This window comes from Brachyhypopomus gauderio, chromosome 18, assembly GCF_052324685.1.
Source record: "Brachyhypopomus gauderio isolate BG-103 chromosome 18, BGAUD_0.2, whole genome shotgun sequence".
Classification (NCBI taxonomy): domain Eukaryota; kingdom Metazoa; phylum Chordata; class Actinopteri; order Gymnotiformes; family Hypopomidae; genus Brachyhypopomus; species Brachyhypopomus gauderio.
This window is the reverse complement of record NC_135228.1, coordinates 10765585-10791680: the sequence shown is the minus strand read 5'-3', so window position 1 is coordinate 10791680 and position 26096 is coordinate 10765585. Positions and strand designations below refer to the sequence as shown.

The following is a 26096-nucleotide window of genomic DNA, read 5'->3' as shown; positions in this document are numbered from 1 at the left end:
CAATAGCACTTTAAAGGAAAGGGCATCAGCAACTTTACTTGATTTTTATGGCAAGGCTACCTCTCAGTGACGACCTGTTATCTTATATCACAAATTTACAAAATTGTGTAGCTTGGAATCACGAGCAGTGTTTAAAAAGTGTAAGTTAAACGTCCGAAAATCAGACTGCATCAGAAAAAAGTCAAATATTCGGTGCAGGAGTCACAATTACCAACTTGGTCATTTTCATTGTGTTTAAATATTTATAATAAACCGCTTATTTATTTAAACAAAAAACAAAAAAAAAGTAATAAATTAAAACAAAAGTAATTCATTCAAATGTTTGTTCGTGTTTCCTGAAACAGGAAAAACGACCCCTTCACCTCCTGACCACTAGGTGGCACACATTAAAATCGGCAAAAGAGTTCAACGAAATGGACTGACGCAAGCAACATGGCGACGCCTATGCATAGATTAATTGCTCGTAGGCAAGCGTAAGTTCTCTAAAATGTTATACGCTACATGATAATTTTGTACATTGCGTTGTTCACGCTGTGAAATTATCATACTTTACCTCAAGTCTATAGGGTCTAAGGCTTCATAGACGTGAAAATTAACATCACAGTGTTGCATCTCTAGTTAACATTACTCCACATCGTGTTATGTCGCTAAGTTTCAGATACTGAATATCCATTGTTTTGAAATTGAGCTGTAATTTCATAAAACATAATACTGTTTACGTCGTATTTTACAGAGAGGCGAACAAACAACATGTTCGCTGCCAAAAGTGCCTTGAATTTGGCCACTGGTCATATGAGTGCACTGGGAAAAGAAAGTACCTTTATAGACCATCTAGAACAACCGAGCTGAAGAAGAAACTAAAAGAAAACGAGAAAAAAGACGTCGATATCACAGGGTAAGTAACTACCTCAGTAGAATTTTTACTACTCCTCATCTATTGTTTCTAATTCTATTGACCAAAATTTTAAATGTATATTATCTTTTGTGTTAGAAATGAATGCATTTTGCCCTCACATTCAACATTTGTTGTTAACCTGAACATAGACTACAAGTGTATGTACATACATACATAAATACATACACGTGTGTGTGTGTGTGTGTGTGTGTGTGTGTGTGTGTGTGTGTGTGTGTGTGTAAAATGTATAAATATTTATAAATAAAAATTCCCCACTCACCTTGCACTCTTCTACCAGAGGCCTGGGAGCTTGAGGGTCACAGGACAGCACTCCTCTGGAAATCTTTGATATTGTTCCTGGGTTTTGCTGGATCCATTCTCCCAGTTTTGAGATTATAGCAACTGTTGTTTTTACCTTCCATATATTTTCTATATATATATATATATATATATATTCTATATATTTCACCATACCAGCCACTTTTATTATATGTCAGTGGTACATGGGGGTGCAGGGGTTTATGTTTGATGATGGTTCCTATTCCTCCTCATTCCCATCCACCTGAGGACTAAGTTGCTCAATTAGCACTCATTCACTTGGGGCCATCTTCCTGACAAACACCTGCATCTTGGATGTTTCATCGTGAATAGTGGGTCTGACATAATACGTAGGGGGGGTGGGCTTATGCAGAATACCTATTTTGAAAATTGAACTTCTCGGCCACCAAAGCAATATGCTGTGTCTGGCGCAAAACCAGCACATCTTATCATCCCATGATCACCATCCCCACAGTGAAACATGGTGGTGGCAGCATCGTGCTGCAGAGATGTTTTACAGCAGCAGGGGCTGGGGAACTGGGCGAGTCGAGGAGGAGATGGTTGGTGCTAAATACAGGGATAATCTCCAGCACAACCTGTTTCCGTCTGTCAGTGATTTGAGACTGGGATGGAGGTTCACATCCCAACAGTGCAATGACACTTGAGTGATTTAAGGGGAAAGATGTAAATGTATTGGAAAGGCCTAGTCAAAGCCCAGACCTTGATCCAGTTGAGATTGCTGTTCACCAGCTTAAACCATCTGAATTGAAGGAGCAGTTTTGCCTTGAGGTATTGGCAAAAGTCCCAGTGGCAAGATGTGGCAAGCTCATAGAGACTTATCCAAAGTGACTTGCAGCTGTAATTGTAACAAAAGGTGACTCTACAAAGTACTGACTTTAGAGGGGGGGGGGGGGGGGTTAAATAGTTATGCACCATGATGTGTGTAATGAGAGAGACTACTTGAGAGACTAGTTTCCAGAAGCACAGGACGTTTCAGACATGGCAGACATAGGCCCTCCATCTTTGTATATTTCATATGAGACAAACAATTTTAGTGTAATACACAAAGATATAGTACCTATGTCTGAACCATCCTGTTTCTCTGGATACCTTGTGTACTTCACTACAATATTGTGTGTGTATATAGTAAAGAAAATGGCCTACTTTCTGTTTATATTTTTCTTTACCATGTGTTGAAGGAATAGGACCCAACAAAAAAAGCGACCAAAAGAAAATGCTACAAATAGTGCCACCTACTGGTCTTTCGTTAGAATTACACTTAAGCACAATATGCCACTTTCTCCAGTGTATAATGTCTATGCTATTAATTATACAAAATTTAATTGTATAATTAAATGTAACTGTTTTGACATAGTGGAATTAAATTCGTGCATTCTGTGTGATTTACCACCTGTGTATCCAACATTATCATATCCTACATTTGTACCCCTGAATCACACTTGATCCCTGACCCCTCTTTTCTCTACAAATCCCTTAGACATGGACCAGTATCAATAAGTGAAAAGAAGACAAAGAAGAAAAGGTAACTGGCATCTGTATGTTTCTTGCTTTCAGCCGAGTGCTAAAGTATGTCAGCAGAGTGACGTGTTCTTACCGGTGCGTAGCAGCATGAAAGCGTTTTAAATCCAGAGGGTCTCCATTCGTTTCCAAAACGAGCTATCGAAGACGTAGAGGCACTGGCAGATGTTCCTGATGGTGCAGTTGGTCTGCTGTTCAACGTTCTCCTTCAGGTCCAACTCCTCCAGCAGTTCCAGCAGCAGCGGTGATCCGGACAGCTCCTCCAGCGACGACGACTCAGACAGCAGCGATTCCTCCAGCTCCTCTTCCTCCTCCGAGGATGGCGGCGACAGCAGCGACGGCGAGGACAGCTCCGGGTCTTCCTCATCGTCATCGTCGTCTTCCTCATCGTCATCTTCCTCCAGCTCCGACTCAGACTCAGACTCGTCCGGTGGCAGCAGTTCGGACCAAGGTCCGCCCAAGAAACGGAAAAAGAAGAAATAAACGGACTGATTGGTCAACATTTTTCATTCTTGAGCTGTTGTATATCGTACATTAACTGTACAATGTGGGGGGGGGGGGGGGGGGGCTTTACAATTTCCAACTACTCTATGCGAGTTTCCATGTGTACTCCTATCCTTTTTCTTAGTTACTGATGCTCAATTCTGGGAGGTAAAGGTGAAGTAAAGAAATTGATTCCAACTCTGTATTAATTCTGACTTTCATCTTAAAACAAAGACAAAACATATTTCTTCCTGAATATATGTTCTCGCCAGGGTGTAGATGTTAACAACTTTTTAATTTTTCTTTATCTTTCTGGTGTGCTTCACTCTTAGTATTATGTTTTCTATTAGACTGGTGCAGATTCTCGATTTCTGTTTAGGTTAAATTTAGTTGCAGGTTGTACTATTTAAATATCAAGTGATATCTAAATAGCATTAAGGAAATTAACATTGATGGTACATTTGGACTCATACCTTGCTAAGCATGACAGTCTGATGACCCTGCTTATTTTTTTTTTTTTATCTGAGATTGATATATCATGTCTGGTTCTGCAGGAAAACTGGGAGTTCAAAAGCCTTAGCTGATGTTGAACAGGGCGTTGTTCCGTCCTTTCATTAAGATTACTATTTGGATCTGTTGTATCTTGGTTGGGAGTTACTTTTTAAAGTGAGTTGAAAATAAATTTAATTTGTACCATGCTTTTGTCACTTTATGGCTTGTTGCATCTCACGTGACAAGAAGACTAGCGCATAGATTATAAATGCTAAACAGGAAGCTCATTGTTCAATTTTGTCATCAGATGGCACAAGTCATTCTATTACATATATATATAATTTTTTTACAAGATCAACACGTTTCAACATGTCTTCCACAATTTTATATATGAAGCACTCATGAGGAAGTCACAAAATTCCAACGTTTGCTGTAATTCAAATTAAGAATATATATATATATATATATATATATATATATATATATATATATATATATATAATGCGATTGCCACTTCCAAATCAGAAGCTATAAAGATGCACTTTAGTGAATGACACTCTTTGTCGTCGTGCTTGGAACAGTTAAAACGGGACAGAGTCTCGACGTGTCCTTGTAGTGAAATATTTATACGTGTCCCCTGAATTATTTATTAAACTTTGGTTTGATTTGTTCAATACCACAGAATTTCGTTGAACCTAAACAAATCCTAAAAAACCCCAAACTCTCTACATTTTGTGCGGTGCGTTGCTGGTCGTGGTCACATGACGCGTTAGTTTCGGAGCCCAAATCCACCAACCCAGTTTCTCCTGAGCTCTACTCTCCTCAAAATGGTCCTGAGATCTTATAACATTTTGTCAGACAAAACAATGGCGAGTAAACGACCTTCTAACTCATGGCTTACCTAGGTGCAGGGGGCTGAGCATTTTTTACAATTTTAACATTTTAAAATCATCCCCGCTGACACATTTATTGGGGCGCTTCATATACTAGCTAGAAAGTGGGTAAAAGACAAAGAGAAAGGCTTTCAATAGCTACAATGGTTTGGGCCTAAAAGAAGACGAGAGGTAAGCAGCAAAAAAAACACCCGAGCTAAAACTTAAGTTATATTCGTTAGGAAACGTGATGTTTTCGACTATGTACGTTAACTTTTGCGAGCGAGTTGCATTTTCATAAAAGATTAATCGAGACGCCAATTGAAATGTTAGCTGCCGCAGCTAGTTAGCTAGCAAGCTACATGTTGAGTTGTGACTGTTGGTGCATTTTTAGCGTTAGCTTGCATGCTATCTGCCTAGCTATGCGGCTAACTTAACTACAGTCACACGAGCGACTTCGCATAAGAGAAAATCAAATGAAAGTGGCAATGTTTGTGTAAGTATTTAATTGAAATGTTTTATCTATTGACACATTTTTGCTAATGATGCTTGATCTGTAACTATAAGAAAATCCAGCTAGTTGTAGTGCAGCTAGCTAGAGGTAGCTAACGTTGGGTAGCTAACCTATTTAGCTAGACATCAAATGTTGGGAAGCTGACTTCCCAGCAGGTATGGGTCAACTTGTGATGGGCTGTTTATTTCCCCGTGTTTTAATGGTACCATCACGGCTATCGGGTATTGAAGCCAGCGTATGTCCGAACTTATAAACGACAGATACCATTTTACCCTGTTTTGAATGATATAACTTCTCCTGGCCTAGGTTAGCTAGTTTAACTGAGTGGTAAATAGTTGTCTGGTTAGCTAGCTATTTATCGACGTAAGAAGGCAAAATCGTTGCTGTTGGGATGTAATATCTTTGCTCGGGTGTCACGTGTACGTTTGATAACAAAACAGATCATATGTGGTAGTTATTTTGCAACTCTTAAGGGAGCCATGTAGAGTGTGAGGTAGCTAACGTCATTCCTCCAGTGGAGACTGACGTCAACGCCTCGTGTCTCGTCACAGTCGAGGCGATGACGACATTATCGTCGTTAAGTTCAGAAGAACCGCATAGTTACCTGGCGAACCGTAAAACGCGTTTACCAATCTGCGAATATGTTGGCAATTATCACGGGTTCAATGGCCTAACTTTAATGTTAGGGATCTTTCCCTCGTTAGCATCGATCAACAAAAGTTAGGTATTGTCAACATTTCCATCCTTTTATAAAATGAAATATGTTAACTGACCGAAGTTTAATATTAGACTATTGCTATGTGACGAGCTAGCTGCCTATTTCAGGCATAACTTTAATGTTAGGGATCTTTCCATGATCGATCAATATCAACAAAAGTTAGGTATTGTCAACATTTCCATCCTTTTATAAAAGGAAATAGGTTAACTAACCGAAGTTTAGTATTGGACTCTTGCTATGTGATGAGCTAGCTGCCTATTTCAGTTTTATTACTGACACATTCTTAATGCTGGTGCTATTTTGAAACTTTGTCATGTTCACTTAAGATTTCTGCTAGGATTGCTTGGTCTTGTGTTGATCTGTCCAGCTGGTTTGATTGCCTTCTCTCCAGCCTGGTTGTGGCCAATTCTTGGATTTATCTGTTTGTTTTTATTGTTCGTTGTATTTGTCTCTGCTCTTCTGATGGCACTACTCATCCATTTTTTGAAGTGCAATCTGCCCTGATGCTTCTTGTTGAACCTTTGAAGTGAATTCACAAATTTGATCTCAGAGTTTAGATTTACACAGCCCTTTGACAATTTACCTTCCGTTTGGCATCATACTTTGTGTGCGTGGAGGCCATTTTAAAGTCAAGAGGAGTAGGGAAGTGTCAGGCACTAGAATAAGCTTCACTGCATAATTAGCCAGCTCACTCATGTGTGGATGCCTTGGCTCCTGTGAGACTTAATCAGTGTGGCACAGGCAGCGAGTTCTGCACTTCTTCATTTGAACTGGGGCAGACCTTATGGTGTTTATATAACCACATGCACACACTTCACTGTATCCTTTGGCGTGGAGGGGGATGTGTGCATGTTCTAGGAGTACGTAGCCCAACTGTGGCCCCGCGTCAGGCCAGTGGTTCTGGTGATGGCAGTTGTGTCCCGGAAACGCGGCCAGTTCTAAAGGCCAGACCGTTCATAAACATCGTTTCAAGTCCTCCCTGCGGTACTTCCTGTTTTAGTTTTGCTCCGTGGCTTAAGTTAACCGTTTCCTCTGCGGCTCTGCGAAGGACGCGTGGACCCGCCGCCTGTTCTGCCGTTGGAATACGTTATGTAAACGTTATGCAAGCGCCCGGCAGGGCGAATTTATTTTGGGGCCGGATGGTTTTAGTGCGTTCGGCTGCTGATGTGACGCTGTGTGGTGTCGGGCCTTTTCACACGCCAGGACATCCACGCACAAACGATCCCGGCCCACTGTTACAGTCAGAGCTTGAACAGAGCTGAAGCCTCATGACGGATTTACATAAGAGCAGTCGTTCCGCTCGCTAAGAAGTCTTGCTAAGTTAACAGCAGCATTATTCATATTTCTTGGTAACTGCTCTGCTTCCTGTGATGGAGGACGGCTCGTCCAGGAAAGGGCGCCATGCATACCTGACGGATGTACAATTACAAAAAACCACATGAAGAATAGTAAAATAGACAGCAAATCCCCAGGCAGTGTCTAAGCGTAGAAGTAGGGAAAGAATGTAAATATGTACATATGTCAGCAGAACAAATGCAGGCGGGAGGGGGGAGGGCACCTTGTAGTTTCTGTGGCGCGCAGCTTGTCAGTAGTAATCTTGGAAAAGTCTTCAGTTCAGTGCAGTTCAGTTTCCGTTGACTCAGCAGTTGAAGGGCACATTAAACTCCCAACAGAAGCAGCATCAACTGCCGCTGAACAGCAGCTGTTGTATCTACCCTAGTGTGTAGGGATGAAATAAAGAGCCAACCAGATTACTACGGTTCCTGTGCCAGTAAAGGAAATTCAGTATTTCTAGGGGTATAACAAGAGGTGATGTCTCTATAAAAGTAGGGCAGCCAACAGACAAATTTAATTCAGGGCCTCTTGGGAAATCTACTTTTGCTCTTAGCTGACAGGTTCACGTTTGAGCGTACGGATTGTCTTCACAGAATGCGTGTTTAACTGTGCTTTGAGCTGTCCTAAATGGTTAGGGTGTTGTAGATATCACGTCAGCGGGAAAATATGAAGGGAAAAAATGTTTCTGCTAAAAAAGTATAAATGATTGACACAGTGTTGGCCCCAACAAACTATAAACCCCATATATTTAGCTGGCTGCTATTCAGGGGACTGCTGTAGTTTAAATGCTGGTGTCTATTATGAATATATCACATGTCATTATTATTAACTGTTTGCATTAGTTTGTTTTCATAGTTGTTTTCCAAAGCTTTTTTCCATGTCTTTTTTTAATAAGGTAAATAAATGATATTTGCCTAACCCACAGTAACAGACGTTTTGACAGTTTGTCATTGGTAGGATCCTGGACTACGAGTATCCTCTTGTATCCTATGATACAAGACAAAACTCCACTTAATGAAAACACACTCCATTCACATCCTTCCAAATGGTCGAATGCCAATAGTTGTGTAGTTACCATATAATTATAATCTGCACTGAATAAATTGTGTGGGAATACATTTCATCGTTTAACTTTGAAATCTAATTCGCAAGGATGTTTGGATTTGGCCATTGTGGTCCCTAGTCCTGCTTGTCTTGTTCAAAACTCTTCATGCCCGACAACATGTTCAGCTTGTGGAAAAAAACAGGTTGTATAAATTGACGACTCCATACTCAGGTATAACCTTCGCCCACATCGAAGCGGTCCACATTAAACTTTATTGCTTTGTTTTACGGGAACGTAGAAATTGCAGTGTCAGACTCCACTATGGGGCGGTGGATTTGAGTTTTAGATTGGGCGACGAGGATGAGTATGATTTTTCTAGCTCAGCACACTGAACCGGTGGAGATATGCTGAGGGCTGGTGTCGTGTATATTCTGTGGGGTTGTCTCTTTAGCATAGATTAAAGCACAGACTCCAACATGCTCCAACTAGTCATCCATTTTGTAATTAGGATTGACTGGGCAGATCAAAGGTAAAACCAAAATAACTGCTGGTGTGGGTGCAGTTGTAGTGCTCTTGGCTGAGATGCATTGCATCATGCAACACAGCAGGCACGTGTGCCAGCGTTTACCCAGCAGGTGTGTGCGCACACGCACGTAATGGTGAAGTCAAGCGGCTATGGGTCGGGAAGGACGGAGGGACGGCCTAGCTGCTTTGAGCCTGTTTGCTCCGTCGGTGCCGTTGGAGTTACAGGGGATGTTGTGCTAGGTAAGTGGCGTTGGGGGGATTCTGGATGACTGCCACATTGCAGGAGATTGCCTCATTAGAGACGACGCGATGTGAGTGCCGCTTATTTTGGTAGGACTTCCCCAGCTCAGTCACGGGCTGAAAAGCAGTGCTGCTCCTTTAAGAAATTTACACTGGCTGTGCAGCTCAGGTCTCAAGTGGAGGGAGGGAGGCTGTGTGTTGTGGGGAGTTCAGTGGTTGGTCGAAGTTCTCTCAGTATTGTGACATCACGAGGCGGAGCGACTCGCTGGCATAAAATAACATTTCCTTATATGGAATGAAACCGACTAAACCATTTTCCTTCGGAGGTGAAAGTGTGTTTCTGAGTCAAACATTAACCTTTTGAAACTAATTCCAAAGCCTCTCCATCTATAGACATGTTTGCTTTTTACAAACCTGTTATCTTTATTGTTTTGTTTTAATTTATTACAAACTTCAGGAGGCCTTTTTTGTGACACTTGGGGGGGGCTTTGCTCCCCAGTACAGGAAAAGTTGCAACATCTTGCCTGTCAAATGTTCTGTCCTGAGAAGAAGCAGGGCCTTTAGCAGAGATAACCCAGCCATCGCTAAAAACTGCGCCAGGGTACTTCTTTTACTTGAATAAGAATCCATACAGCACAGGAATGCTTGACCAGCGCACTCTTTGCCTCTCTGATTCAAGGAAGTGCCTGTCGCTTGCCTTGATGCATTGTTCCTCGACAATGCTCCCCCTGTGCGAGAGAATAGTATCTCCCACAGACCCTCCTCTCCCCAAGTCTGATTTATCTCAACTGCTAGGAAATACGCCTCCGCCGTATTAATCTGTGTATGCTGCTAATCAAAAAGTCACCGGAGCCGACCGCGAGGGGCGACGGGGAGCGTCCCCCCCAAACAGCTGGAGATTTCTTTGTATTCCCTTCCAATGGTTCATTGGGGGAGGCCGTGGTCTTTCAGTCAGGGTAAGCTGTGTGTTTTCTCCTCAGCCATGTTTCTGTTTGGTAACTTCAGCAGTGTTGTTGACGAGACTTGTGGACCTATAACTGCCAACCAACCACATCCTCAGTTTTTGATGTTGAGGTAATTTCACTGAACACCAATCAGGTCTGTCAAGGACGATAATGTAATTTTATTACTTGGATTTTGGGCTCGATGGTGCTAGTGCTATTTCAAGAGCAGAAGAATAATGTAGGCCGATACCATAGGTCAGTCATGTAGAGTTGATTGGTATCAGGTTCTTGTACACAGGTACACTTTAGTCATAGACTAAAAATGGCCTTCAGTGGAGACTTGGCTACTACTGACCAAGCTAAATCACTAAATCTGTGGCCCGCACACTATCTGGTGACATCTAAGGCATCCTTATCATGACTTTCCTGTGCAGTGTCAGCACAGTATGAGATCTCATTCTGTATGAATTTCTATTCTATGGGCAGAAAATAAGAAGTCATTGGTCACTAATGGAGTCTGTGCTTTTAAATTAATAAATCAGTAATAGAACATGCTTCTGAAACAAATTCACTTTATAACAGCAGGTCAGCTTTAAGTTCAGCTGGAGCAGTTTCTGAATTGTCAGGATGTTCAAACTCCAGTTTCGGTGTCCTCTGGTGTTACTGAAACTAGGCCCATTGAAGGGGTTTGAATCACTGAACCGTTCACATGTTTAATGAGCACCATCAATGCGAAACGTGTCAGACACACAGACACCGCTCCGCAGGTCCTGTTTGCTTCAGCCGAGACACGAACGCCAGCATCCGAAGGGTTTGCTGAGCGGGACCGGGACATGGTCGTGTGAGGCCCGCCTGTGGCTGGGCCTCTGTCGTGGCAGAGTGCCGTCGGTTACCATTTGGCGCTGTTGCTGTCTGGAGAGGCCGGCCGGGTCACCGCAGCTTTAGGTCTGCGCCATGCTGTGAGGCTTTTGGTGTTCGTCCTGTCTGAGGTGTTCCATCGGATCTTAAACGGGTCACCTACTGCCCCTTTAGGTTGAAGAGCTGCCGTCAGGATTTGACGTTTCGGTAATGACTAGCGAGACTTGAATCTCAAAATGTGTACTCGGGTCTGCTATTAATAGGGTTACACCTCAGTTGGTGGTTCATTTACAAGCGGTTGTCCTGTTTAAAAAGTTGTACTCTGGCTAGCTGTGTTGGCCGATTCTCCTAGTAGATGTTTAAAGACTTTTTTTCTCTCTTTCTTTTTTCAGTCTTCCTGAGCTGTACGCCAGCTGTTGTCTTCTTGATATCCTAATGACACTCTTCTGCTCGAGATCCGTGCTTCTCGTGTCTTTGTCTTCACTGGGAAAGTTAAACTAGGCCAGATTTTCTGTTGTTTTTTTTTTTTTTGTCCCATTACCATTTCAGTAACTACTTGCTGTTGTAATTAAACATTTGTTACTAAGCAGTTGGACTATACCAGGCTTGGCTGCACAGAAACATCTGACTGTTTTGAGGTCCTCCAGAAAAAGAGTCCTGTCGTGTCGGTCTAGGCTTTTAGCTGCAATGTTGCCGTCGTTTGGGCGAGTGGAGGAAAAGGGAGATCCCAGGGCAACGACTTCCTGCGTGCGCAGAGCTCTCTCTAGACGCTCGAGCGCGTCAGCAGACGGCCGCTCGCCAGCCGCCGTGGCGGGTGCCATGTTTCGCTCCCAATCGCGTCTTTAGTGCTCTCGATTCACCAGCGGGGCTCTCCGGCGAGTGGGCCGCGCGACCTCTCGCCTATCGGCCCCTGAATCGAGTCGAGAGGGTGATTAAATCCTGCCTGTCTATTGTAGACAGTCATCTCGGATTTCCTACGTTTTAAGCCGCCTCCGTCGGGGCTGTATTAGTCATTGTGTCGCAGAACACGCAGTTTCCCCTGGCCAGCCTTCTAAAACGAATCTCGTGTTCCTTGTAGGCCAGATAATTAAACAGCACTTTCCTTTACAGAACCCTTCTTCAGGGACTATTGATTGTATACTTCAAAGAAAATTGATAATTAATGACAGAGGTGAGCAGAGGCAATGTAAAGCTTCATGGCATCGTTTTGTTTTTGCAGTAAGACTTAGCACTGTGATGTTCAGAACAGAACGGCCTTATTATGTTTATGGCTTTAGGGGTTTGAATTTGGACATATGTCCTCAGTGCACGAAACAGAAATAGACGGTCTGGTTCAATTCCATTCACAATTCGAAGTAATGTGCTAATTAGCGTTCAGAAGTCCTATTTAGATCTTTTAAATTAGAATCATGTTTTGCGTAGCAGTGGGACACGCCCCTTGTCGGTAGGCCTCCTGTCTTGTGCCTTTGTTGTTCACGTGTACCTTGGTTTAAATGTGGACTCAGGCTTTGGAAAGCTGCTCCCCCACCACCACCACCACCCCCCCACCCCTCTCTCTTCTCCACGCTTAGTGACTGTGTCTCTGTTGTTAGCAACATGAACCGTGAAGACCGGAATGTGCTCCGTATGAAAGAAAGAGAAAGGAGAAATCAAGAAATCCAGCAGGGAGGAGAGGCCTTCCCAGCCAACTCCCCGCTTTTCCCCGAACCTTATAAAGTTGTAAGTTTTTTTTTTTTTCCTTCACTTTTCTTTTTTTTAATTTTTTTATTTTTGCTCTCTTCAATCTTAATTTCTCTCCAGGGTATCTTTTTTTATCATTTATTATATTGTAAACAGCCTTCGGTAATCTTTATGTTTAGAGAGGGTCTGTTTATATTTTCCTCCTTCTGTTGACATATTGAGAGTCAGAAAACCGGGAGGTAAGTACGCTTGGTTAAAAGGCCGCGCTTTCTGGCCGCCCGCATGTAGCCGTCCTAAAATGGCTGGTGGCGGAGCGCGGAAAAGCAGCGTCTTGTGCTCGAGGTTGTGTTTTGCCCTCTCTGCGACACTGCAACGCAGTTCCACTAGGTCCTTCCACGAAGCGCCATAAGCGATTAAGCATAGCACACCCCCCAGCACCACCACCAACACACCCCCCCCCCCCCCCCCCATGGGCGTCCCCGGCCCCCCAACCCCTCACTGCCACATTCCTGAGGGCCTGTTCCCCTCGAGCCTGCTTACCTTCCCAGCTGGTAATGGCAGGGGACGAGGATGCGACCTTATGGAGGGGGGGGCGCGTGTGACATCGAGTCCTCTATAAGCCCTGCGCATCGAAGGACCGAGCAAGGTCACGACCCTAAACCTCCACCCCTGATCGCGCCATGTTTTCGCTTAGTGGCAAAATTATATACGGCCCCTAGACATGCTGAAAGAAAAGAGGATTTCAGTCCATCACTGACTAATCTGGTCTTAAGCTGCTTTTAAACAGAGGCAGGTGCTTGCTTTACCTGGCTAGTGGACCCATATAACACACAACCTGAAATGTATACAGACAGGTGGGGCAATGGGGGGGGGGGGGGGGGGGCTAATATGGCAGACCTGCTGTCCCCTCCGTTCTCTTACCGAGAAAGGGTACGTTGGTACGTTGGCTAGCATAGTGTCCCTTCAGCCGCTGGTTGTCAGGCGTAGCCTTTCGGGTAATTCGAGTATTCGGGTTTTGATTAATTTGTGCAAAAACGTTTAGCATGGCAGATATAATATCTCTCACTCCAGCAACGGATGCTATACCTTCAAAGCGTTTGATAGTGGCGAGTAGACATGCGCATAAATAATGGGTTTAGGTGTCTTTCGGTGTATTTGACGGTTAGCGGGACAGGCGGTTGTAAGAGAAATGGAGACCCTTCCAACTAGCACAAAGCTGGTGTGACCACAGGGGGCTGCTTTGGCTGACTCTCTAATTGACTCGATCTGTTTACAGTCCGCCTTTACTAAACAGCAGAAGCCTGTCTTCAATAACGAGCCAAAACCCTTTATCCTTTCATCTCGTACCTTCTTATTTTTTCAATGCTGGTTTCAAGATTTTATTAGTTTGTTGACTTATGAAGTTATCTGGCCTTGTGGGTAACTTCCAAGTAAGTTTGAGTCTGGTTTGCATACTTTTTCATGTAGTTTCATTTTATATTTGGTTCTCTTTTTTTTTGTTTGTATGTTTTTTTTTGGCATATTGATCCAATAATGTTTCATCAACCACAACAAAACCCCCAAACAACTGTCAACTGACCCTTGTTTCTTTTTCCTCTCATCCCCTCATCTCTGCAGTCCAGCAAAGAAGACAAACTTTCGAGTCGCATTCAGAGCATGCTAGGGAACTACGACGAGACCATCGGCGAAACTCCCATGCCCAAGGTCAAAGCTCCCGGGTCGTCGTCCTCAGAAGAGAAGTCCATGTACACCGATCAGAGAGGGGGAGGCGGCCAGGGACAGGGCAACAAGTGGACTCCAGTGGGGTCGGCGGCCGGCCCCTCCCCTTCTGCCTCATCATCGTCCAAGTCGCAGGGCCGCTCGAGTTCGGGCGCGCAGAACGTCCACGGCAGCGGGCAGCGCGCCGGCGGTAGCGGGCAGCGCCACGAGCGAGACTTTGGCGGCGGGAAAAAACCCAGCAAGCATGAGCACAAGTCCCACGCCACATCCAGCCCGGCCAAGGGCTCGGCTAGCTCGGCCGGCCACGGGCGCTCGCTGGCGGCGGAACACCACGGCAAGGACCGCTACCGCTCCAAGTCGCCCAGGGAGCGGGAGGCCAGCTGGGACTCGCCGTCCCGCGTCCACTCGTCCTCCACCTTCCCCGCCGGCCAGCACTCCAGCCAGACCTTCCCCCCATCGCTCATGTCCAAGAACAGCACCATGGTCCAGAAGCCCACGGCCTACGTGCGGCCCATGGACGGCCAAGAGACGGCCGAGCCCAAGACGTCGTCGGAGTCGTACGGGGGCCAGTCGCACGGCGGCGGCGGCGGTGGCGAGATGAAGACCAACGGCAAGGCGTCCCTCTCCAAGCTCAAGATCCCAGCTCCCGAAGGGGTGAGGCACTTTTCCCCTCACAGGTTGGGAGTCTGGCGCAGAGCGTAGCTGAACCGAGATACCGACTTGAGTAAATAAGTTAGAGAAAGCCTTCATGTTCCCTCGCAAAATCTTTCAAAAAGTGTCTCATCAGATATATGATGTGATTAGAGACTCTCTGTGATCATAGTCATTTAACCCTGATCTAAGATCTGGACAACTGCTCTCGGTGTGAGCATCAACGAGAGGAAATTCACATTATGAAATCAGTGTCTGAGAATTGAACGTTTTTAACAAGCGTCTGGGCCCCATACAGGGTTTCATGGTGCAGGATAGCGTTCTCCTTTCTGCCCTTTATATGACAAATTCTTTTATGATGACCGACCTTATTTGTCCTGGCAGGGGTCTATGACCGGAGACGCCAGCTGCGTGGATGAGATTTTAAAGGTAAATGCCATTTAATATACATCTCATTTGTACCGTAACGCTGTATTACGAAGGTATCGATAACAACATCTTCAAGAATTTTTTTCCTTTTTCTTTCTAAGCTCTGTAGAACTCACCTCCGTCTTGCCTGTGTGTTTGTCTGTCTTGTCTCTCTCTCTCTCCCTCTCTCTCTCTCTCTCTCTCTCTCTCTATCTCTCTCTCTCTCTCTCTCAGGAAATGACTCAGTCCTGGCCTCCTCCACTCACAGCCATTCATACACCCTGCAAGACAGAGCCTTCCAAGTTCCCCTTCCCCACTAAGGTCAGACATAGCTCCAGAGAGAGGCTGGCGTACGCCGGTGTCGGCCTGGCCGCGTACCTCGCCGTTAGCTGTTTATTTTTGACAGTGTAGACGACGGTTGTAGGTCTGGGGAAGTGAGTCACTCTCGAGTCAGCTGGTGCAACGGAACGGTCCGGGCCCGACTGACGGCGGCTCGCGAGGGGATTGGCTGCGTTCTGGTCATATGCTGTAATGTCTCTGCACTGGGTGTACTGGGCCATACTGAGCAAGATCGTTTGTATGGCCTTTCCTGACTTGATGCAAACCTGTCTTTTGTTTTGCAGGATGCACAGCATACCGGTTTCGGGGGCCTCAGTAAGTATTGACGTGACGAATCTGGGTGTGATCTGTAAAGTTATAAAGACGTTCTGTGCGTAGCTTAGCGTGGTTAGCTTCAGTCTGTAGGGGATGGTTCAGCCTTAATGTTGCTAATGTGGCTAACAACAGTAAAAATAAAAACTTGTCTTCCGGGACAGAACTAGGTCAGTACACTGAGTCTAATAGACATTTGAGAGAGAAGCTTGTAGGTCAAAATAAGTAGCTGAACTGTGGTGAGAAATTAAATTTAGCCTAATCACAGACATTCAAGGCTTTTAGAGTGGAGCCTTAGCTTGGACAGCTGAGAATAGCTTTGAGCGCATTTGAGCCAAGACCTGGCTCGTGGAATTTGGCCAGCCGATGGACCCAGATCATCTTTGGGTCATGTTGTGATATTACAGCGCTCAGATAAACAGAGAACAAAACAGAGCAGTTGTGGTTAGCCTCATCTTAAGTGGTGTGGCGCACATCCTCATTAGCAGCGTTAGCACTGCTAGCTTGAGCTGTGCCTTTAATGTTATGATCTTGAAGTGATGTGTCCAGTCTAACACACTGTCTCTTTCTCTTTCTCTCTGTCACTGTCTCTTCCCCATCTCCCCCATCTATCTATCCTCTCATCTCCTCTGCTGTATCTGTCCATCCCTAGAAAAATGTATCTCAGGGAAGGGCTCCTCCACCAGTCAGCAGCCGGCTAAGGCGTGCGATGGCGACCAGTCCAAGTGAGTGACGGACAGTTGGCAGTCTAGTTTGTTTGAGTGGCCCTGCCAGCTTTCTAAGAAACGAGTACCCACCAAACCCCCCCCCCCCCCTTTTCCCCATGTGGGTCACAGCATTAGCCGTTTATGCTTTGCTAATGTTGTTGCTTTCTTTGGCCTCTGACTAGCACAGTTGTTGGGTAGGCCCCACGCTCTGAATGTCTTTTGTGTTTTCCCACCTTCTACTGGGACTGCCCCAGACCTATAGGGCATCTGATAATTACTTGATGAAGAATTATTTGGTGTACCCCCCACCCCACCCCATAAAAACGAACTCCTATTTTTATATACAGTCATCATATCCATTTCTAATCTTATAAATTAGTATAGAAGTAGAAAATGCCTTTTAGTTTGTGGTTAATATCTCGTAATATTGTTAACCTAACAAGCGTCTCTTTCTCTCTCTCTCACTCACTCACTCACTCACACACACACACACACATCCAGCATGCTGCATGACGACCTGAAACTCAGCAGCAGTGAAGACAGTGATGGAGGGCAGGACTCTGCAAAGAGGAACACCTCCACCAGGTATGGGAGTGTCCCCCCCACACACACACCTCTACACCCAGCCCTACTCTGAACCGTATATATTTACTATACATAACACTACTAATAACACTAATGGATGTATAATGGAGTTTTCTGAGCAGTGTGTTCATATGTGGGGATGTTTGTTCACGTGTGCCACCACGTCTGCAGCAACAACAACAGCAACAACAACAGCGAGGTGGCTGAGCGGGAGGACTCCAGCAGTCACAGCGGTTCTGAGAGCAGCTCGGGCTCCGAGAGCGAGAGTGAGAGCAGCTCCACCGACAGCGAGACCAACGAACCCCCCCGCGCCGCCTCTCCTGAGGTACACACACACACACACATACACACACACACACACACACACACACACACACACACACACACACCGCCTCTCCTGAGGTACACGCGCACACATACACACACACACACACACACACACACACACCGCCTCTCCTGAGGTACACGCGCACACATACACACACACACACACACACACACACGCACACACACGCACACACACACACACACACACACCGCCTCTCCTGAGGTACACACGCGCGCACATACACACACACACACACACACCGCCTCTCCTGAGGTACACACGCGCGCACATACACACACGCACACACACCGCCTCTCCTGAGGTACACACGCGCGCACATACACACACGCACACACACACACACACCGCCTCTCCTGAGGTACACACGCGCGCACATACACACACGCACACACACCGCCTCTCCTGAGGTACACACGCGCGCACATACACACACGCACACACACACACACACACACACACCGCCTCTCCTGAGGTACACGCGCACACATACACACACACACTCACGCACCACCTCTCCTGAGGTACACACACACACGTACCGCCTCTCCTGAGGTACACACGCACACATACACACACATACACACACACACACACACACACACACACACACGTACCGCCTCTCCTGAGGTACACACGCACACATACACACACATACACACACACACACACATACACACACACACACACGTACCGCCTCTCCTGAGGTACACACGCACACATACACACACATACACACACACACACACACACACACACACACACACACACACACACGTACCGCCTCTCCTGAGGTACACGCTCACACGTACCGGCCCTCCTGAGGTACACGCTCACACGTACCGGCTCTCCTGAGGTACACGCGCACACATACACACACATACTCACGCACCACCTCTCCTGAGGTACACACGCGCGCACACACACACATACACACACACACGCACCGCCTCTCCTGAGGTACACGCTCACACGCACCGCCTCTCCTGAGGTACACGCTCACACACCCACCCAGACGCACCTGAGCCCAACATCGGCTTGTCCCACTAATATTTATACTGCAGCTTTGTCCTAGCCTGTAGCGAGACACACACCCACTCTCACACACTTTTAGCCTGAGGGTACTTTCTCTCACAAATATTTGGAGTACATTTTCTATCCATTTCTCTCTCTCTCTCTCGCTCTCTCTCGTTCTCTCTCGCTCTCTCTCTCTCTCTCTCCTTCTTTCTTTTGCCCCTGCATTTTCATGTAATCAGTTCATGTCCAGATGGCAGTTTGTCGAACACATGTAAGCACAAAACAAGTTAGTGTGTCTTGAGCCTGGCGTCTGGAGTTGCTAATACTGTTACGCTAAGACACACTGGTTGAGCATGAGAGTCTTGCCATTTTCAGCCCTTGTAGCTGGATTGCTTTGTTTTATTTTCCAGCGTGAACAGCCACCAGCCAACAAATGGCAACTGGACAACTGGCTGTCAAAGATGGAGGACCGCGAGGCCAACACAGGCCGTGGCTATGGCAACCAGGGCTCCAAAGACTCCGCCCCCACGCCGAGCCGGGACCTGCGGGCCGCGCAGAAGGGCTCGGAGAGCGGGCGGGGCCGGCAGAAGTCGCCCGCCCAGAGCGAGGGGGGCGGGGCCGGGGCGGGCGGCGGCGGCCAGCGACGCTTCGTGGGCAAGAAGCAGCCGAAGAAGTCTGAGAAGCCGGCGGTGGTGGAGGAGCCGAAGGGCGGGCTGAAGGTGGAGAGCGAACCGGCGCCGGAACCGCCGCAGCACCGCGCCCGCGCGCCCAACAAGGGCCCGCGCAAACCCAGCGTGCGCAAGGAGCCCCGGCCCTCCTCCTCGCCGCGGGCGCTTGCCGCCGCCGACCGGCGCAAGGCCCGCGCGCCGGGCAAGACGCCGCAGAAGTCACGGGAGTTCGTGGACACGGACCCCTCGTCGTCCGACTCGGAGGGCGAGGAGAGCGCGCCCTCGTCCTCGCAGACGCCCAAGTACGTCGAGAGCATCCGCACGCCCGTCGGGGAGAAGGAGCTGCTGTCGCCGCTCAGCGACGCCGACGAGCGCCCGCCCGCCCCCACGCCCCTCCCCCGACAGCTGCTGGTGTCCTTCGACCTGGCCCTGCTGAACCGCGTGCCGGGCAGACCGTACAAGGACGGGGAGCCCAAGGCGGATCGGGACTCCGCTGGAGAGAACAAAGACTTCCAGAAGCAGGCAGGGGAGAAGGCAGCGAGCAAGGCCAAGAGGAAGCATAAGGTAACGTTTCTTATTTCCGTTCAGCGTCCCTTTTATCTCCTCCAGCCACTCCATGTTGTTTTCATGGCGTTGGTCACGATTGTAAACATTCGGATGCTGCGTTCGCAGAACGACGACGACGGCCTTAAAGCGGATAATAACAAGAAATCCAGGCAAGAAGAAAGGTCCTCGCACCACAAGCCCAATAAGGAGTAAGTGCATCTTCCTGTCTTTGTCCTGAAACGCAGGGTGGCACCGACGTCCCGCGAGGCTCCCATCCTTTCCCGTCCTGAGGAAACGGAGTACACACCCCCTTCTCTGTTTTTCTTTTTTTCTTTTTAAAATCGTGCCAATTAAAACAAAAAATGCGAAAGTTTCGCTTTAGTTTCTCACATTGACACGCAGACGCTGCTCGCCAGCGAAAGATGTTTCCCGCCCCGGCCCAAAAAACGCTCTCCCTCCCCCCAGTGCGGCCTGGCTGAGGTGTGGGAGGGCAGTGTGGCCTCACACGTGGAAGACGAGCTCTGCGTAAGCCGCATTCGCGTGTGACGCGTTTACTGTGTGGGGGGAGGAAAACGCAGGGGCTCCAACACCCAGGAAGATGAGGGTTGGAATTCGGATGATTAATTTATGCAGATCTTCTCGCGTACTAAAATAAAAGGCGTCGAAGCAGTCGGTAGCATAACGGACCTGTCAGCAAATTTGCTTCAATGCATCGTATTTTTATCTTGTTCAACCTTTTTCCTCCAATCCGGCTCTGCCTGACCCAACGCTGTGTTCTGCGGCAGGTCGTCGAAGCGTGCGGTGGAGAAGGAGAAGGAGCCCGTTCCCTCGCCCTCCGTGGCCCCACAGCGCACACCCAGGGCGGAGCAGCAGGGCCGCAAGCGCACGATCAGCCAGTCGTCCGCCTCGCTGCCCGCAGGCCCCGCCCCCGCCAAGGAGGGCAGCAAGAGCAGCTCCACCTCCAAGCACCGCAAAGTGGACGACAAGCAGAGCCGCAGCGGCCGCGACACCAAGGTGTGTGTGTGTGTGTGTGTGTGTGTGTGTGTGTGTGTGTGTGTGTGTGTGTGTGTGTGTGTGTGTGTGTGTGTGTGTGTGTGTGTGTGTGCGTACATGGGTGGATGTATATGACTCAGTTACTGTGTGTGTGTGTGTGTGTGTGTGGGGGTGCTGTTTGTTCTCCGCCTCTTTGGTAAACACCAAGTGTGATCAACATCACGCCAACAGGTGAAACTGTCAGTATTCTGAAGGAATTGTGTATTTCCAGGAAGAATATTTTCTATGTTCAGTGTCTCAGTCTTGGCCTTTTGATTGAGTATGCTCCTGAATTACATGATCCATTTCATATAGGCTCAGCTATACCTACATGTCGTATCTCCCACTACATTTATGTAATTCATGCCCTTTTTCTCATATATTTATATCACTACCCACCCCAGTTTTGTCCCTCCCCATCTTGGAAATGTACCTGGCGTACTAGCTAGCTCCTTCAGAAGCTAAGTGCCCATGCCCACCATGTGCTCTGTGGTTGACTTGAAAGCTCTTCTAACTTAAAACGGAGAGTGAAAGTTTAGACGCAGGTTGGAGGAACGCAAGCGAATGTCATAAAAACCTTTCTGCTTCAGCCAAACGGCCCCCGCCATATAAGCCCCAGATGGCTGTTTGTTTTAATCAGTATTGGCCAGCAGTTCGTCGATTCATCTCTGATGGCGGATGTGCAGTGGTTGTGTAGTGATGACGTTTCCTGTCTCGGGTCCCTTTCTGATGAAGCGTGTGTCCTTCCCTCTTTCAGGAGAAGAGCTCCAAAATGGAGAACCAGCTAGCAGTGCCTCCCCTTCCTTCAGATGGTTCAAAGAGGTCCAAACTGCAGTTCGAGGACAGGTAACCACGGACTTCCCGTTCTCACACTTAAAAAGCTTTTGATGATGGTTCTACCTGATTACAAAATAATTTAAATAGCAACGATGTGTGCGGGAATAAGCATTTACCAACATGCATTCAGGAAACTCGTACGTATTCAATGCAATTTAATGGAAGTTAATACTTAGAAAAATTCCACGTTTATTACCCGCGCAAACCTGGGAGGGCGTGTCGGATGACATTATGATTGATGATTGCATCTCCCTGGCAACAGGGTGGATGACATAGCAGGCATGATCTGTGTGGTTTGGCTGTACATTTGAGCCATCTGACTGAAGAAGAGCTGCTCCTACGTGAAGATGAACGACTCTAAAACTTCTAATGCTACAAAACTAGTATCCAGACTGCCAGCTGGTTTATCCACGGTTCACTCGGTTGTAAAGAGGTTGAATTATGTACAGGAAAGCGGTCCGTTTATGTGAAAGGCTTTGAAATGCGAAGGCATGTTAACGAGGTCTTTTGGCGAATCTCGAAGCAAAGCGGACCATGGCCACGATTCAACATGCATCTCCACGCCGAAAGTTCTTCCATTCGCACATGCGAGCATTGTGTCGTCACGCAGCCCCCACCGCCCCCACGAAACCATCTACGCGCCCGTTTTCGATTGTTAACTCCAAACAAGTAACGTCCGACTAACGGAGATCCAATTTCCCGCGTCAGATCAAGCGGAGAATGTGAAGTGTGCCCGCCGCCCGAACCCGGCGGGTCTGCGAGGCAAAAGCTGTGCTAACTTTTAACGCACGCGTGTGGCGTCAGGTCTCATGAAGTACCAGAGTTCGTCACTTTGGTTCACAAATCCTGAAGATAAAGGCTGAGAAATTGATCTCTCTACAGTAAGACCAGCATTCTTAGTGTGCCAGGCAGCCTCGTGGTTCACTAAAGCTGGAGCAGATGGTAAGAAGATGGTAGACAGCAGACAGGGGCCTTAAAACACATGAAACGTCACTTTTTTTTCTTCTCGTCAGTGTAGGAGAGGTAGTAGGTATCAAAGTCTCAAAGATGGAAATGTGGTTGCTAACTGCAACTGTACAAGCTGCACGTTTACGCTTGTAACACATGGCCAGAGTAACTCTGGAATATGCTTTGTTGTCTGGACTTTTCACCCCATTCTAATCAGTCAGTAGTTTAGTACGACTGAAACCATTCACAAAACGGCAAACCGAAAGAATCCCCAAGTGGGCAAGTTGTGTGGCGTGATCTGTGCTGGCAGCTTCGCGGAGGAGGACGAATGACCTCGGCTGCCTCATACGCGTGTTTTTAATTACCTCAGCCGCCTCATACATGAGTTTTGTCTTTTTCAGGGTCCACTCTGCTGATCATTATCTCCAAGAGGCCAAGAAGCTGAAACACAATGCAGATGCTCTGGTGAGGCCCAAAGCAAACCACCCCTTCTCCACCAATCCACCCCTTCTTGACCAAACCACCCTTTCACGCTATTGCGATACCTGTAATCCTAAAGGGTTTGACGAGCATGCGATGCCTTTGAACACTCCGTCCTTTGTGATTTGCTGCGGTGCAAACGCGTAAAAGCACATTATTGTGGTTCCAATAACACCTCCCTGTGTTCCTCCCCGACCCACAGATGGACCGGTTCGAGAAGGCCGTCTATTACCTGGACGCCGTGGTCTCCTTCATCGAGTGTGGGAATGCACTGGAGAAGAGTGCGCAGGAAGCCAAATCGCCCTTCCCCATGTACGCCGAGACCGTGGATCTCATTAAGTGAGTAGCAGCGTCTTCAGCGCAGACGGCGAGTGTCACCTCGGTGCACCAGTGGGTTCATTATGATTTCAGTGAGGGGAAGTGGTGCCTTCTTGAACTACGAGTTGTATAAGAACATTAAATCCTGTGCTAGGGACAGATGGAGATTTGTGTGTTTTCTGACATGCTCGTGTGTGTGTGTGTGTGTGTGTCTGTCTGTCTTTCCTTCTAGGTACACTATGAAATTAAAGAACTACCTGGCTCCAGATGCTACCTCAGCAGACAAAAGGCTAGCGGTGCTGTGGTGGGTAGTCATAGCAGGCGTTTCCCATAATGCTGTGTGAGATGGCCCACGTGGAGGGTGTGTCTGGATGTCTGCTGTACAGACACGCCCCATGGCTCCCTTGTTGAGGTGTACCCTGGGGCGCCTGGTCTGGGTTTCCCACACAAAGCTTCACCCTTTGGGGCAGTTACTGAAACCCCATTCATTGTGAATTAGGGCAGGTTGCATGCAATCCTGGTACCTTCAGGGGCTGCATGTGCAGCCGACCTCAGGCACCTCCATGGTTCATATGGATAAATAATACTTGTTCATGATGACGAAGATGAAGCAGAGATATGTTGCGTGGTTGGGCCACACTAATACATTAATCCATTAAACAGAAACGAGACAGATGAAAGGACATTTCAGATAGAAGCCCGTCATTAGCTTTGAGGGGCGAGGTTTCACTCTGGAAAACCAGCAGATCGCCCCGTGGCATTTACGGCTGAGCCGCTGCCTTCTGAAACCCTAAACTAAGCCGAACCCCCACCCCCACCCCTCTTTTATGTCTGTAGCTTGAGGTGCCAGTCGCTCCTGTACCTGAGACTGTTCAAGCTGAGGAAAGAGAGCGCTCTGAAGTACTCAAAGACGCTCACTGAACATCTGAAGGTAACTTTACCGCACGCCGTCCGGATCTAACCCGCAGGAAGAAGTTCATATTGCCTTTACATGTTACTGCTGTAAACGGAAACGTAATAAAGCCTTTAGATATTACTGCCGTACAGTTCGTTCTCTCAGAATGTTCCGGTCTTCGAAAAATGAGTAGGGACACCAATCAGGGCGATCGTTTCTAGTACAGAGGGAACTTTGTGGTTTCGTCCAATCAATCTGTGTTATGGTTTGTGTTTTCTCGTTGTAGAATTCACTGAGCAATACTCAAGCTCCGTCTCCTGGGATGGGAAAGTAAGACGACACCACCGCCTTTTCCATCACTATATACATCCTTACACCACAGGCTTAAGAGGACGGCTTCCACAATTCTTGCTTTCTCTGTCACATTAGATGTCACAAACTTAAAAAATTGAAGCAGTCTCAGTAAATGATTGTCATTGCTTTTTTAATTTTTCATAATGCAATGTGCATTGTTGCAGATTTATGAAGTTAAGTTTTACTACTGTAGGGAATCAGAGTTTAGGTGCATGTGCAAGTTGAACAGTGAGACCAGACTCACAAAGAGTTCTGCTGCTGTTCCTGGTCCATAACGAGGGAAAACGCAGTTTAGACTGACCATGGGAAGACAAGAAGTAGGGAAGACATGAAGGCAGGTGACCTCTGACCTCTCCCCTCTGTTCGTCCTGCAGCAAGGCGGCCGGCATGCCGTCGCCGGTGTCGCCCAAGCTGTCGCCGGGCAGCGCGGGCAGCTACTCCTCCAGTAGCTCCAGCCAGAGCGTCAGCTCCTCCGTCACCATCCCCCAGCGCATCCACCAGATGGCCGCCAGCTACGTACAGGTCACCTCCAACTTCCTCTACGCCACCGAGGTGTGGGACCAGGCCGAGCAGCTGGCCAAGGAGCAGAGAGGTAGGCACCGGCGCAGTTCTTAACCCCGCCTCCTGCCCCGCCCCTTTTTTTTGCCTCTTTTTCATGCGTCACGTCTTCTCTCGTTCTCTCAGAGTTCTTCACTGAGCTGGATAAAGTGATGGGTCCTCTGATCTTCAACACCAGCAGTATGACTGAACTGGTGCGCTACACGCGGCAGGGCCTCCACTGGCTGCGGCTGGACGCCAAACTCACCTCATAAGTGGCTCCCGTCCCCCCCCCCCCCCCCCCCCGTTACCTCACCAACACCCGGCCATGACCTCCATCCGCAGTCCCATACCCCTACACACAATGCTCCCAGTTTATCTGCCTTAGACATACATGTGACACTGTGTCCATTTTCTACACCAGCTTGCCAAAAAAACAAAAAAAAAAAACAAACATCCCACTTAAAACAAAAATAAAAAAGCATAAACAAACAACTCTGAGCTTTTTGGAGCACCACAACTCCTCCTTGGCCCTCATAAATATTCATAAGTGGGGAGGCAACTAAGTGCACATTTGTCAACTGAGCATCCTTAGGCTGCATTGTCCTGTCCGCATCGCTGGATCGTTCTAGGCTCAAACAGAAAGAAAAGCCATCTATTTTTCTTATTCGTTTTTCCTGGTCTGTTTTAGATTCTCCTGCTTTATTCCTTTGTATTTATTTTTAACACCTACAGCTATGAACAGTGAACAATACTTTGGACGTTTTCAATGACGTTTTTTTTCCCCCCTTTTTTCTTTTTTTGTTTTTTGGGGTTTTTGTATTTGCTTTGTTTTGTTTTTAACCAAAGTACCTCCCTTTAACCAAAGGTGCTTTAAAACTAAGGGTTTGTCCTTTTTATCTTTTTTGTGCCTTGTATATGATACAGGAATCTAGGAAA

General features: G+C 47.2%; 2 protein-coding genes across 6 annotated transcripts; both read left to right on the top strand.

Annotated features, from left to right (window-relative positions):
• Positions 1-344: 344 nt before the first annotated feature.
• zcchc10 (zinc finger, CCHC domain containing 10) lies at positions 345-3933 on the top strand. Its single transcript, XM_076979574.1, has 4 exons — positions 345-473; positions 734-895; positions 2712-2756; positions 2965-3933. Exons 1-4 carry the CDS (start codon positions 433-435, stop codon positions 3233-3235), a joined length of 519 nt encoding a protein of 172 aa, XP_076835689.1. The 5' UTR covers positions 345-432; the 3' UTR covers positions 3236-3933.
• A 572-nt stretch (positions 3934-4505) lies between these two features.
• On the top strand, positions 4506-25660 carry aff4 (AF4/FMR2 family, member 4). Of its 5 annotated transcripts, none has more exons than XM_076979529.1 (20): positions 4506-4791; positions 12371-12497; positions 14076-14831; positions 15213-15257; positions 15471-15557; positions 15860-15890; positions 16540-16612; positions 17096-17179; positions 17351-17504; positions 18953-19774; positions 19883-19965; positions 20542-20770; positions 21546-21634; positions 22975-23038; positions 23256-23392; positions 23604-23675; positions 24209-24302; positions 24553-24596; positions 24995-25212; positions 25305-25660. In XM_076979529.1, the coding sequence occupies exons 2-20, from the start codon at positions 12375-12377 to the stop codon at positions 25430-25432; spliced, it is 3333 nt and encodes a 1110-aa protein (XP_076835644.1). In that variant the 5' UTR covers positions 4506-4791; positions 12371-12374; the 3' UTR covers positions 25433-25660. The 5 variants fall into 5 exon arrangements, with proteins under 5 accessions (XP_076835644.1, XP_076835646.1, XP_076835647.1 ...); XM_076979530.1 differs by lacking the exon at positions 4506-4791 and adding an exon at positions 5227-5837; XM_076979528.1 differs by lacking the exon at positions 4506-4791 and adding an exon at positions 9508-9932.
• Positions 25661-26096: the final 436 nt, after the last annotated feature.